Source organism: Vidua macroura, chromosome 4 (genome assembly GCF_024509145.1).
Source record: "Vidua macroura isolate BioBank_ID:100142 chromosome 4, ASM2450914v1, whole genome shotgun sequence".
NCBI classification, from domain to species: Eukaryota; Metazoa; Chordata; class Aves; order Passeriformes; family Viduidae; genus Vidua; species Vidua macroura.
This window is the reverse complement of record NC_071574.1, coordinates 25,711,235-25,726,209: the sequence shown is the minus strand read 5'-3', so window position 1 is coordinate 25,726,209 and position 14,975 is coordinate 25,711,235. Positions and strand designations below refer to the sequence as shown.

The window sequence follows — 14,975 nt, the reverse complement described above, 5'->3', positions numbered from 1 at the left end:
AATGTGAGAACACCTTTTTCATCATGATCTTAGGGATTTGAGGAGGGGAGAGAAAACAGGGGGATCTTTGTGTTCAGGAAAGCAGTTTCTTCTTATACTGGGCTCTTCAGCAGCTTTCCTCACCTTGCCTGATGAGAGATGCATCCTTGTGTACTTGTATGCAGGGAAAGCATAGCTTAATCAGGGAATAAAGGGGAAATGAGGAATTTAATGTCATGTACTGATTTTAGAAGACCTTTGAAGCCCTGAACTCCTAGTTCTTGTCTAGGAATGCAAAGGCTGCTGTTGATACCTGTTATTCAGTTAATCCTCCACTGAATTTGACCAGAATTCAAAAGTGATAGTTCTTCTTGCCCTGGAAACACATCTTTGAAATTTATGCTTTTAGGGTGGCAGTTATTTGTTACTCTGGACAAAAGCAAGCCCTCTTAAGAGTTAAATTAATTTAAGTTTGTTAAATTATGCTGAACTGGTGTTTATCGGATGGCAGTCTAGCTATGGAAAACAAAGATCATTTTGGAAGAGTCTCTTCAGTCAGTCTAATCTACTTTAAATTGTCCTTGGTGTTCCTGATGTCAGAAAAGGTTTCAAAGTTAGAGAAGTTTCAGCTTTCAACGTTTGTAGGATAGAGAGTGCACATCCTATAATCTGTGTCGGCTGTTTTGCAGTCTCAGTTTGTAGTTTGTAAGGGAAACACTTATGTGTTCTTGTATTAACTGTTTTCACTAGTTCAACCATTTCTTGTAACATTTTAGACCTTCCCAAATCTCAGTTAAATTTAGCTTTGCTGACTCTGCTGACAGCTGACCTTTTTGCTTTTGCAGATGGTTTTTGGCTGTTTGAGGACAAGAAAGAAGTTACTTTGAGGTAGAAACTATGCTGAAAGAAGTAATATTCAGCTCCAGTCTTAAAATTACCTCTGTGACAGATCTCAAAAGTTTCACATCTCTGGAAAAGTGGATGTTTCCACTAGGTTTACAGTCAAAACTTTTGGAACCTGACTGTTGAATATGGTCTTCCTTGATTGGCAGGAAGAAGGTTTGAAGAGGTCATCATTTTCTTTTCAAGGCCAACATGATATGCTGTTCCCTGCTGTAGTTGAAAGGGTTTCTAATCTACTTGTCATTGTATGTCTTTGGAGAAATATTCACATGTGGTGTCTTTCAGAGGGCCCAGGTGTTACTGGAATACGGTGTTTCAAATGCTGGCCCTGGTAAGGAGTCTGTCCAAGCATGTAGAGATTATAGTCCTCTAACTTGCAGATATTCACAAGAGCATTTGAAAAAAAAAAATAGTAAGAAAAACAACACAGGTTTTGTTTTGTTGCATCCTGTGGATTGCACATTGCTGGGATGCCCTTGTGGACTTCAGCTGAGATGCTTCTGTGAGCCAAAAACTTCTGATAAATTAACTAGTCAGGTGAGATTTAAGGGCTCATCAGGGTGGTATGCAGTCTGCATAGGTGATCTGACCTTGTGCTTCCAGCAGTGTTCAAAACTAGTGTCAGAGATGTCATTTGGTAAAGTTGGTATGCTTCATAAGAAAGGAGAAGCTGTCATCACTTTCCGTGCAGAGCAGGTGCACACTTTGTGCTGATTTTGTGTTCTGCCTTAACTACAGTCTCTGTAACTGTCCTTGGTCATGTTAGACAGTTTTTCAGTATATGTGACCTGGGCTACAGTGTGTCCCTTATGTGGTCAGGGATTTGTGTTCCAAATTTTAGGTTATCAGTGAATCTTTCACCCTGGTGCTTGAACTTGCCTAGACTTTCACTATGGAAGTGTCCACTAGATGCTGCCTTGCTTTGTGTTCCTACAGATGAACAAATGCTGAGAGTGGAAGTAATCTTCACTCATCAATCCAGTTGAAATCTACCCAGAGTACTGTTGGTTTACTGAGAAAGTTACATCAGTGGTTTGATCCAAGGTTCCTTAAACTTGAGAAAGCCAGTGGTTCATATTTATCCACGTCAGGGTTGTACATGGCATAGTTTTGCAGGTGAATGTGTCCCATAACTGGTTTATCAGAGAACGTGTCTGACACCAGTGAGATTCCTGTGTGTAAAATCTACCTGTACCTGCATGATGTTTGTGATTCCCTTTCCAGTATAACAGGAGGGAAGTACACTGTGAAGAGACTGCAGGCACTCTGTTTATACTGGACATTGCATTCCTCTTTTGTTATGTGGAATGTTAATTTATATTGGAGAAGTTCCACTTTCTCTTTGGTGTCCAGATGTTGCCGGCATCTGGTTTGTTGTTTTAATTGGCAAATACTTTTTAGCAAGTGCTACATTGGGAATGCTTATAACATGGCTACTCATTTGATAAGGAAGTCCCACTCCATTTATTTCTGGATATATTTAATGACAATCCATATTTAGCTTCTCCTTTTTTTTCTTTTATTTTCTTTCTTCCTTTTAAACATCACCCTTTGTTCACACTACTGCTAGACTGCAGCTTATGATTTTCATTCTTGTTAGTCCTCAGGTGCATGCTGCCATGTTCAGTTGATGGCTGATGAGAATCCCTGCCAGATTGCAAATGAGCAGACAGGAAAAAAAAGGAAATGGTAGCTGCTTTTTCTTCTCTCTTTCTTCTGGACTCAGAACTTCTCTATGACAAAGAGTCAGCAGCCCCCAAATGCTGCCTCTAGTGCTTTTAGATTTTTTAAGCATTCTACTGTAAAAACTACCAAAGTAACTGTAAGCTTTAGCATATCTCTTGTCATGCATGGTGATGGAAATTGCAATCTATAGAGGTTACTCCACATCTGCCTCAAATTATCTGAACCTTCAAAGCTGAGCATTAAGGGTTGCAACCCTTGAGCAAAATCATACCTCTTGAAAACCCTTCCCTCAAGTGTATGAAATAAGGAACTTTGGAATGACTGGGAAAGAAACTAGTTGAACAAGAAAGGGAAAGTTAGGTAAGGAAGAATTGGTTTGGGGAGGGATATAGGGCAGTCCAGAAAGGCAGGCATCAGAAAGGTCATGGATTTTTTTTTTTTCTTTCGGATGCTCGGGTTTCTAAAAGCAGCCCCAGATGAAAATGAGTTATTTTCTGTAAGAATCCATACAGCCAGAACTAGATTTTTTTAAAGTAGTTTAACTAGATAAAAACTAGTTGCTTTTTAAGGCTATCAGTCTTAGAGGAGAGATTGATGACTAAATGTTTACCTGGTATAACAGTCTGTATTTTCCTTCCTTTTCTCAATACTTTCTGTACAAATATGCTGAAGCATTTTTGTATATCTTTTTATCTTTCTGTGTTTTTTTTTAAATTTCAAAAACCAAAAACTCTTTCTGTTTTCTGTGTGAAGGAGAGACATTTTTGCTTGTCTCAACAAAAACTAACCATGATACCTTAGAAATGATGTTCAGCTGAAATGGAATGCAGTAAGGTGCCAAGAAGTGTTAAAGACAACACCCGAATAAAGCAAACAGTTAGAACCTATGTGAGTTCCCATGTAATCTACTTAGGAAATGAAGGGTATCATTTACACATACTGGTTGTTCCTACTGATGTAATTTTCTGCTGATTTTTTTAATGCAGTTTTAGGAATTAGGAAATGTACTTTTGACTTTTCTGTGTTGAGCAAGTAGATTTGAGACCTCCCCTGCCACATCACCTCTTCAAGGTATGATAGAGGTTTAAGTACAAATATCTGTCTTGTGTGCACATTGACCCAAAGTCAAACAAGCTGCACAATACTCTGGGTTGAGTGTCCCTCTGAGCTCTTCAGCTCCCTTTCCCTGGCAGATGGATTCTGTCCCTTTTTCTGAATCTAGGACACTTTCCTCCTCTTTTCTTGCTTGTTCCAGGAATACTGTCCTGAGGAAACTGTCAGCCAGCCTGATGTACGGTTGGCACTCATGAACTGGAGTGTCTTTTACATGAGGCTCTTGCAGACCTGGGTTAAATCCGGACTGCAGTGATCTCACAGGCAGGCCAATTGACTGCTGATGTACTAAGGCAGTAAAATGGTAAACTTTGCCAGCAATAGTTTTGTTTAATGAGAGATCTTTTTGCTGTGATTTGAAGGTGTGTCAAATGGGCTGTTGAAACAGTCTTCCCATTGCTTGAGGGGGTAGAAGTGCTTACTTAGGGGGTTGGTGAGGTGGAATTTTTTATTTTACTGATTTGAGATAAAAATACCAATTACCAGATGCATTCACCAGCCAAAACTAACCGCTGAATGACACATGCAGATGGTAATCTGTGGAGACAGGTGGTGTCTGACACTTACATTTATGTTTTCAGCTGAGGCAGGGACAGTTTACAGCAAGGGATGGGGGACAACTTTCAAATGGTTAGAAAGAATAGGTGCTTGGTCTAGGGGAAAAAAGAGTGATGGAAACATTCCTGTGTGATACTTAGTCAAGGACGAAAACAAGACAGGAAAGAGGAGGAAAAATACCCTAAAATGCTAGGTAGTCTAGTGCTCTTTCAATCTGTCAAAATATCTAGTATGTGCTCTCCTTTCCACATGAGTGAATCTAGTTTTACCACTATGAAAATTTGATTGCCCTATAAATAAAACTTTTTATTTTTAAATGCAAACACTGAATGAAGTCATTAATCTTTTGTAAATGCTTGTGGCAGCTTAGCATTAGAGAGAGTACTTTTGGGGATTTTTTTTTGCATACAAATTAATCTGTCAGGCTGTCACATTTAAGACTCTTGACAATTCACGTTTGACTGATACCACAAATTATGAGGGCCTGGTCTTCAAGCTGAGTTGAATCCAAGTGGTTTTATTATGTTTTTGAGAGCAGCATTGCATTAATTTCAGTCCAGTGTAGTCCAACCGTGACAGTTGGTTTGGTGAAGACCTGGACTAACTGTTGACTAATTAAAAGCTCAAAACCAAGTATAGAGGCTGCTGAAGCCTTTGCATTCTACATGGTCAGGAAAGCATATGGCAGCATCTAAACAACAAAAATATTGGATTGTGGTGGAGGGGAAGAAATCCTGTATAATTCCAGTAGTTTGTAAGTTTTCTGCCTGTAGCTACCAGTCAGAACAATTTTTTGACCTGCTTGGCAGTTCCCTAAGAGTTTCTTGTCAGCACTGGCTTTCATACTGTGCATTTCTCTTTTCCAAGTGTTTCCCAGATGGATGTGCATACTTTATTTGGCTCTCTTCCAACCCTTCTCTTACCTGCTCATGCATGTATGTTGCTTTGTTCTGTCTGCTTGCTCAGTGTTGACATTTTTGAGCCCTCTTTACTTTTGTTTCAACTATTCTTACATACATAAGGTGTATTTCATGAAACTGAGACTTATCTGAAACCTTTCTCCTTTTTTAGTTTTTTTTTTTATTTGATCATGACCTGATCGGGAGAAGTGATTGCAGTATGGGCACAGTACTTACGGATGGCAAATATAGTTTAAATTTATTGGGAATTGGCTGTCAGTATTGTGCATAGCTTGTGATCTCGTAGTAGAAATGCTGAGTGACAGTTGGGATTTTCCTTTGCTTTCTTGCTTTCCACATTCCAGATTTGTTTGGGAGGAGATGATCATAAAACCACTGGAATTACTTTTAATCAGACTGTGACATTGACCCTGGTAATGCTGTTTGTTTGTTGCAGCTGCAGGGTACAAGGATCAAAAATACCAATATTTCCAGTTCACTGGAGCCTTAATTGTGGTGTAGTTAGAGTGTCAGTGCAAGTCTTCGCTTGGTTCAACTTTATATTTTTTTCTTACCAATTTCTACAAAAACATTTTCTTTCCTGACCTGTTTGCTAATACCATTGTGAGTTTTCCTTGGCTGTGAAGAGATGTCCCAGGCAATGTGATATTTTTGAGGTTATTGTAGTTGTCTAAAACAGGTTGTAGACCTTGCTTGATGGTTTGTTGTAGTTACCCAATTCAGTAGTACTCTGCTCCTTGGTAGGGTTTAACTCAGCTTCATAAGAAGAAATCTCATGGCAGTTACACAGAATTTTTCTCTTTGGAAAATGTTGCTTTAACCTCCTCATTAAGAAGGTGTAAACTGCTTGTTTTTCTTATAAAAACATGCAAGTTTACATGTTTATTGGGTTTTTTCCTCCCACACCATCTTCTTTAAAATCCTTTGCTTTGTTTCTGTTAGGAAGAAGGCTAACATTAATGTGAGGTGTCTGTGTCCATGCCCTTCCTCTGCCATTGCTTTTGAATTAATGTTGGCTCACTTGAACCAGATTAGACTGAGAAACAGAAGTGTCATTTGCATGAGTTTTTACAAAACAGTAAGCCAAAAGAGGAGGGCCTGAAGGAATAAATCCTTGGGGGAAAAAATCCAAAACATTGTCCTTTCCACTGCTTAAGGGAAGCTAACTCTGTCCTATAGAAACATTCAATCCTCTTTGACAAGTAGACTGAACCTCTGCCTCATGGCAAACCATTCCATGGACATTCTGAACATTTTGTAAAGGGTAATATTGACATGGGAACAAAAACCATCTGGGGTATTTCCATTGCTTGTTGTTGCCCATCTTCTTAAAGGGGTGAGGTAGGGAAGGGATGAACCATGGACGTTGCCGTAAAGGAACTGTAGAAATACAAGCACCTGTAATAGAGAAATGTGATGTATGTTGCTGCTGAATGCACAGGAGAGAATTTGTGTTACTGTAAAATACTAATTGTCAAGTGGAATTTATTTTCAGTTCTGTCACTATTTTTTTGTTTTAGGTCCTGTTTAATATGATTGTAGAAGTGCCTCGTTGGACTAATGCAAAAATGGAGGTAATTAAGAAAAATACCCTGATTATATAGGTATTTGTGGAAGTTACAACAATGCAGTGGCTTCCAGTAGGCAGAGTTTAATCACAGTTTGGATTGCTCTTTGCACATTAAAATGTTAAAAAATTGAAGTGGTGCATATGCTTTTCTTGAAATTATAGGAAGTGTTGAGCTTATAATTGTTTTCTTGGTGGAAGCAGGAAAAGCAGGTGGGCACTGCTTCTTGACAGCCCTCTCACTGCAGAGTGCAGCATATCTGCAGCAGAGTCCTGGAGTACTGACTTTTAGGGTGTTTTCCAGAATTCAGACTAATTCTTGCTTGCTTATGGAACACTCCACTCAGATTAATTAATCATTTCCACTGTATAGTGTGTTAGGCCAAATCCCAACAAATGGAGTTGAAACTAAAAGAGCATTTCCTTATGACCAAAAAAAAAATATTTGGGGACTTCACTGATTGAAAGTATGAACTCCTGCAGGGAGATATTTTACAAGTAGTAAAAGTATCTGTAGTGTTTATGAAACAACAGATCTCACCAGGATATGTCCTGTCTTCCTGAGCATTTGCATTAATTTTAGGTGTGCTTCCCAGATGCTTTTAAGGAAGTTTGTGGTTGAGCTGTTAACTCTTTTAATTACTGAAAATAATGCCAAAGAACCTCCTTAGCTATTTGAGAATTTTTTTCTCCTTTCCCTGATGATAGAACTGTGTTTGCCATCACAACTTTTACTCTTCAAGCAGGGTTACCTCAGATATTTACCCCTTATTTTAAGCTCATGATTTATTGTGGCAGCCGAGTTCTCTTTTGCAGAGGATCCTTTTGATAATGCTACTTGAACTCTGCCTAAAGCACAGGTTGTTCTCCCAATGCTTCTTTCAGCACATTATATCAAGGCTAGAAAAGTTTGTCCTGTTAGGTTTAGAAATCATTGATTTTAGGCTTTTTGGGTTTGATGGAGGAGACTAGATGTAGTTTCCTAATATTTAACTTTTAATATCCTTAAAATTTGCTGCATCAATTAAGGTAGTCGCCTTGCCATTGTGTCCTGGCAGTCCTTCAGTCCAGACCATGGTAAGCTGCTAATACCTGCCATTACCACATCTTGTCTGCTTATCTCTTCTCACATGCAATGGGGACTTCAGGACATTAAGCCTTGCAGTAGTGTGAATATTTACCCACTTCTACATTTTCTGCAAGAGATCTTCTGCTCCTCAGCTTGTTATATTTCTGTTCTTCTTCCTTGCTGCCCTCAGTTACTCCTCTTTGTCCAGGTTCCATGAACAAAAAGCATTGCTGAGCTCCACTTCCATCAATGTCCCAGATGATCTGTTTGAGCTCTTCACTGTTAGGTTATGACCAGAAGCAGGTAGAATCCAGTGTGAAGCCAGAAATGTGTGAAGCTTCATCTTGGCTCTTGGGGAGGGTTTACTTTTGGAATGAGTACATACAGGTTGACAGGTTGGAGTGGTTTTAAAAGGTGGAATTCCTTTGGGATGACTTTGGTGACAGTGCTTCAGGTAAAACGACAGGGATATAAAATGAATATGGACTGAGGGCTGTGTGCTTATGCAGGGGAGCTATACACCACTTGAATGTAATCACTTGAGCCTGTAACAAATGTTTTGCCACTCATATGAGTGTTTGTAAGCAAGAGCCGAGCTAACATGGTTTGGGCTGTGGTCTGGAGTGTCAAAGGGTGGTTACAGTGCAAATTAGCTGTGGTGGGTAACTCAGGCAGTGACTATACCTGTGTGGTTTGTGTATGGGCTTTGGGGGAGGATGTTACTGTTCAGCTGTAGTTCAGCTCTTCTGCCAGTGCTTCTTTGGGAATAAGAATGCCCTCTTCAAATGGTAGCTTAACTTGTTCTAAATATGCATTAAGTTGGGGTTTGGTGACTATGAGGAACTTGTGCTTGTGAAAAAGCATTTGTATGCTGAGAGGTGATGGAAAGAAGGGGTGTTTGCAATTGGAGAGCAAGGAGCAGAGGGCAAGAACATGAAATGTTTCCTCTGTGGCTGTCAAAGCCCCTGTTGTTGAAAGATGTTGTGCCACCATTTGTACGTCTGTTAAACTTGTACTATAAAGTGCAAGAGCTTCTGACTTAAGTTCCTTTCAGTTTTTATGTTTGACCATGACAGCCTCCTTAGAAATTTATTACTTTCTCTTCTAGATTCATTTTTTTCTTGCATACTTTACAGCATTATTTAATACCTTAATAAGCTGCTTTTTGAATATGACCCTGGAGATTCAGAGTGAGGCTACAGTAGTTTTAATAGTCCTCAAACCACAAGCATGTGCAGCCAGATGGATCTTTCTCACTGGTTGGGTATGGAATGAACTGCTTTCCATTTTAACACTTTTCTTCTCTCTCTCCCTCTCCCTGCTCCCCCACCCTTTTTCACGATCTGCTTAGATTGCCACTGAGGAGCCATTGAATCCCATTAAACATGATACAAAGAAAGGCAAGCTTCGATATGTGGCAAATATCTTTCCTCACAAGGGTTATATATGGAATTATGGTGCCCTCCCACAGGTAACATTTTTGTTATAATGGTGAAAGTTTTCTGTCTTCTGTGTAAATTGCCTTGTAAGTCTTGGTTACTGCCTGAATGCAAATCAGCTGCAAGAGGGGTGATTCTCTTTGATACATTTGTAAATCAGGATTTTTTTATGTTGAACTTTATTGTGTCCATAAATATTGATCAGAATTTGGGTGTGGGAATAAATATGAACTGTGTTTTCAGGAAGGAGTTAAATGATCAAGAAATCTCAAATCTTTAGTCTGTCTCTGTAGTGGCAGAATTAAATTGTCATTGTCTGCCATTCAAGAATACTTTGTCAAGTAGACCTTTTCTGCTTAAACAAGGCATTTATTTAAAAACTCATTTAGGATTTTCATGTACTGCAGCTTCAATTTTAACTGGGATTTCTTAATATCTTTAACAAAGAGGAACACAAGTGCTGTTCTTTTTTAGATTAAACCTCAACTGCCGTCCTTAACTTTTCTCTGAACTGTGAGACTTTACTGATCATGACACATTCTGAACTTTGAGCCTTGAAAAAGCCTATCTAATGGCTGAATTTTGAGCATAATGAAAAGTTTTAAACTTTTTTCTTTTCAGTGAATAACACATTAGACTTCAGTTAGTACCGAAGAACATGATGGAGTTTGAAAAGAGTAATTTATTTTCTTTGCACTTAACTGTATAATCAATGGAAGTTGAGTCCCAAAAATCTGCTTACATGTTTGATCTCTGGAGAGGAGATACTAGGCAGGTTCTTGAATACAGCAGTGAAGGTCTTGTCCAGTCAGCAGTGTCAGTAGACAAAGTTTCCAAGTAGGTGTAGTTGGAAACCAGTAACTCCATTTAATGTTTTGAAGTTGGTATGTTCCTTAGTGTAAAGCCAGAATTATTTGAAAATGTGAATATTTTCCTGTACAAAGTGCATTATTTTGTACTTAAAATACTTTCCTCAGGAGAAATGTTTGGCATCCCTGGTGAGCTGGGGAGGGCTGAACATAATTGTCATTTTAATTTTTTACTATATTAGACTATTGGCTATTTGCTATCATAGCAGAAGTTGCTGTGCTGTCCAGAGAACAATACTATTCCTTCCTTCTAACCTAGAGGTGAAGAGAAGAGGTGTGACTGGGCAGAAGAGAAGTACTGGTATAATGCAGTCCTAAATAAAAAGCACTTTGGAAGGATGAGAGGACACAGTCTTAAGCTGTGCCAGGGGAAGTTTAGGCTAGACATTAGAAAAAAAATTTTGCAGAGGGACTAACTAGGCATTGGAATGGGCTGCCCAGGGAGGTGGTGGAGTCACTGTCCCTGGAGGTGTTTAAAAAAAAGATGAGACGTGGCACTCAGTGCAGTGGTTTAATTGATGAGGTAGTGTTAGATCATAGGTTGGACTTGATGATCTCCAAGATCTTTTCCAGCCAACCTAGTTGATTCTGTGAAGCGTACTAGAAAAATAAATACTAAGTTTAAAGTCTCTCTTTATTTCACTTCAGCAGTTTTTTTTGGTAATGATTCTGCTACCTAAACACCTAAGCATATTCTTTTTACCATTTTGCCTTCCAGTATCAGTCAAGTTCTCAAGAACAAGTTTGAGGTGGAGTTACGATCATGGACAATAGGAGTAGCAGTGCAGCTCCTTGGAAAAGAAAGTTTTCTATAATCTTTTCAACAATACCAGATTGGACTCACAATTCTTAAAAGAAAAGCTTCTCAACTGTAGAATGAATTATTCATTACTTGTAAAAGTAAAAGCAAGTACTTGTGTAGTAATGAAGTATAACTCAGCTAGGATTCCTTGCTTGTGCAGTGCTCAGAGCAGGGGTTTAAACTTGCCTGTTTGGTCTTAAACTCTTAGCTGTCCTTTGGAATATACATGTCTCAAAATACTCAGAAATACTTCATACCTAAATCTAAAATTTTTAAAAAGCTTATTGGGTGCTGACAAATCTATGTGTAGGAGTTTTTGGTTAGCTCAAAGCTTAGATGTGTTAGAGAACAACTTATGTTAATATCATGGTATTTAACAAGTATAACAAAAATGTAATTGTAAGATGTCCTAGCTTGATCCCACTGTCACTAGTAACTAGAAAAATCCATATTCAGGGTGCTCTGATGCCATAATTACTGCAATTGGGTAAAGTGTATCTGTTGCCACAGGAAAAATATGGCCTCAGTAATCCTCATGTCACTTGTTCTGAGTATGAGTTACTCAGTGTCAGTCCACTGGCTGTTTACTTTTTCTCCTCCCATTGAGCAAGCCTGTTCTCAGAAAGCTGATGTTTTTATTGTTGCTTTTGCTAATCTTTGTAATTTAGTGGTAAGATGAGTTGTAATTGCAGTTCAGCAGCTAACTGATAGTTCTCTTTTCCCTGGCAGACCTGGGAAGATCCAAACCATACGGATAACATTACAGGATGTTGTGGGGATAATGATCCTGTTGATGTGTGTGAAATAGGTTCAAAGGTTTGTATTTATCAGGATTAATTTAATTTATCAAGGTTAACTTAATAATTTGGTAGCAACTTCTGAAAGAGATGGTCAGACAGAAAACAAGAAAAGATGTGTTAATTATGTTAGGGACTGACAAAAGTATCAATAGAGGATTTAAGGAGAGAATAGGTAAGAAAATGGTGGATTTTTAAAAAGGATAGGGGAAAGTAGGATTTCTGCTGATTAAAAGGGAAGATAAAAGAACAACATCCTGAAGTTCTGTAGCTGGACAGTAAGTTTTGGGTGAAGGAAGTGATCATTAAGATTTTTGGGGAAAGAAAAGATTTATTTCTTTTTTCCCTGTTAGCAGTATTGGGGCTAGGAATAGGTTGCTCAAGAATAAGGAAATATGACAGCATCATGTGTTTTAGAATTCTAAAGTCAGACCCACAAAGGAGGTGGGTTTGATTTTACTCATGGATGCTAACAGAAGTAGATCCTCTTTTCTAGAGAAGACAGGAACCTGCTGCAGTGTTGCAGAGTTAAGAGTCATGGAATGGATGGCTGAAAAAGAGATGCAGCAAACACCATTAGTAGGTATAAATGAAAGTTTTAGCTCACTGAAAGAAAATTCTAGAGGCATATCTAGAGGCAGCAAAGAATGGAGCAATGCTGTGTATCAAAAATGAGGTTATGAAATGGATGAGTTTGAAAGAGGGATCTCTTAGGATATTTAGGTAAGGGGAAATTTAATTGGTGACTTCAGTGAAAGTGGCTTTATATATTTATTTGGGGTAAGAAACCTAAAGATTAATTTCAGGGGATCCAGAAAGCATTAAAGAGGAAATATTAGCTGGCAGGGAGAAGGTTCCAAAGAAAATGCAAAAATGGTTGTGTTGGTATTTCTGGGGGAGTGCTGTGTGTTTATATGTGTATATTGGAATCCAGAGGAAGTAACAGCAAGACAGAAATTAGGACCCTGAGTTCAGAAAGTAGAGAGTCAAGGGACAGGAAGAAGTTAAAAAATGAGTATGAGACACTTCTGACTTACAGTTTGGAGGGAAGACCAAGAAAGTGTGGGGGAGCTAGGGTAAAATGGAAGGAAAAAAATTTTAGCTACTTGTCTACTTAAATAAATGCTGACTGGAGAATTGAGGATTGGAGAATAGTAATGGTGGGAGAAAGGCTAGAAATACTAGAGAGATGTGTACTGGGTTTGCAGATCTATCTTGCAATTTTGTTACAGCCTGCTAGTCAAAAATGTAAAACTGTTTTTTTTAATGTAAGAGAGAAATTTCATTTGTTGCTTTCCAAATCTATGTGGCATTACTTTCTGTTTCAGGTTCGTTCTTCCGGTGAGATTGTTCAGGTGAAGGTCTTGGGTGTTTTAGCTCTTGTTGATGAAGGAGAGACAGATTGGAAGATAATTGCCATCAGTGCAGATGACCCAGAAGCTCAGAAAATCCATGGCAAGTATTTTGTCTTTCCTAAAGCAGTTACGTCATAAACTTGCACAGCAGAATGGTACCTGAGTTTAGGCCTCCCAGCATAAGAAGAGGCAGACAGTGGAAAGGCAAGGTGCTTTTTTTTTTTTGCTTTTTTTTTTTTTTTTTTTTTTGTTGTTGTTGTTTAGGTCAGGTACTGCCTTCAAGTAGGGCTTACGTGCTTTCACACTAAACTTCTAAAATGGTTGTCTTGGATTTTCAAGAGAACATGCCATGCAAAAAGTTTTTTGACTTCTGAAACACAACTCTTAGAAAGGGACCTCCAGTAATTACAGGCTTATGTACAGTGTAATAGTGCATATTTACCTGCTCTATGTTATGTAGCACACTACTGTTTCCCTTTGTTCGTTCCTTTTATATTTACAGGCATTGTGTTGCTTTCAAAAAAAAGCATTTCCAATGTCTTGCCATTTTTAAGAGGATTGCTTCCAGAGTTTGCTGCTTACTATGAGCAATTAGGTTTCACCTTTTAGCTTGAAAATTAGCAAAATAAACTGCTAATGCAGCTTACCCTAATCAGCCTTGATGATGATGAGCTGTGCAGGGGGAAATACCCTGCTTAGATTTGTCCTCCCTGTGATCAGACTTCTGGTATTCAAATACTGAAGTGTGTGTGTCCATGTGAATAGCATATTGGGTTGTAATTCTGATGTGTTAAAACTGCAAGAAGTTTAAGTTTTCATAGCACAGGTAAAGTGCAGTTTTTGTCTGGATAAATGGAGATTTGCTTCCTCAAATGGAGTATTATTGGGAATCATGAGACTTAAGTGAGGAGGTTTGTCTAAAACTGATTGTTGGGAAACCAGAAACCATATATGCCATCAGGTATGTACAATGACAGCCTGCTCTTTGTTGGTAAGGGAGCACCCAGGTGCAGAGTGGCCATTCTGTAGGAATAGAGCAATCCAGTAGCTTTTTAAGGAAATGTCTTACTCAGCCATTGAGGTTTTTTCATGGTTTCTGAATGTAAAGTATGTCACTAGACTAGCCCTTCATTCTCAGTTTTCTTGCAGGTTACTTTCACATGGAGAATACTTGACTTGTGGGGAAAGAAGGGGAGAAGAAGAGATGAGGAAAAGGAAACCCTTGGGTTGATGCTGATTAAAATCATTGGGCAGATGAATTACTGCATAGTGTTTATGACTCTTTAACTACTTTGACAGTTAGAGATTAAGAAGTTCAGCTTAAGGAAAGAGTAAGTAATAGTTTGCTGTTAATGTCAGTATCAATTTAAACCACTCTGTAATGTGCAGTAAAATGCAATATACGTGTCAGTAGTTAAAAGTGAATAGCATTTAATTTCTAGACACGGTTCTGCTTAAAGACTTACCTGGCAATTTCTGAGAGAATATGGTCAGAAAAGTGGATGAGAGAATTCAGAAGGATTCTACTAAGCAGGAGCAAAACAGTGGTAGTTTATTCCAATATTATTTATTATTTGGGGTTAATTGTCTGTATTTGAAAGCTCTCCCTGGATTTTTGGTTGGTTTTGTTTTTTGGTTTTTTTTTTTCCAGGTAATGACTGATTTATATCAGCTCCATTACAGCTTTAGTTTATTTGGGAGGGGAAAAGTAAGAGCTTTAGTCTTAAAAAAAGAAGAAAAAGTAGTGGGTGGAATGGGCAAACCATTGCCTGTAGTTGATTCCTATGTGCATCCTTTCTTATCAGGGAATATGTGCAAAACTTCAAGAAGAGAACTGTCCTGAGATTCAGAGAAGTGTAGAACTACTTATCCAGTTTAATATGATTTCCCTTTGGGACTGGAGTTGCAGCCCAAGATT

General features: G+C 38.5%; 1 protein-coding gene across 1 annotated transcript in view; it reads left to right on the top strand.

Moving 5' to 3' along the window:
- The window catches only part of PPA2 (inorganic pyrophosphatase 2), a 34,513-nt gene that overhangs the window by 5,095 nt on the left and 14,443 nt on the right, over positions 1-14,975 (top strand). The window contains exons 4-7 of the mRNA XM_053975354.1: positions 6,680-6,733; positions 9,147-9,266; positions 11,635-11,721; positions 13,031-13,157. Of these exons, the coding sequence (XP_053831329.1) occupies positions 6,680-6,733; positions 9,147-9,266; positions 11,635-11,721; positions 13,031-13,157 (388 nt within the window). The remainder of the gene's footprint in view (positions 1-6,679; positions 6,734-9,146; positions 9,267-11,634; positions 11,722-13,030; positions 13,158-14,975) is intronic.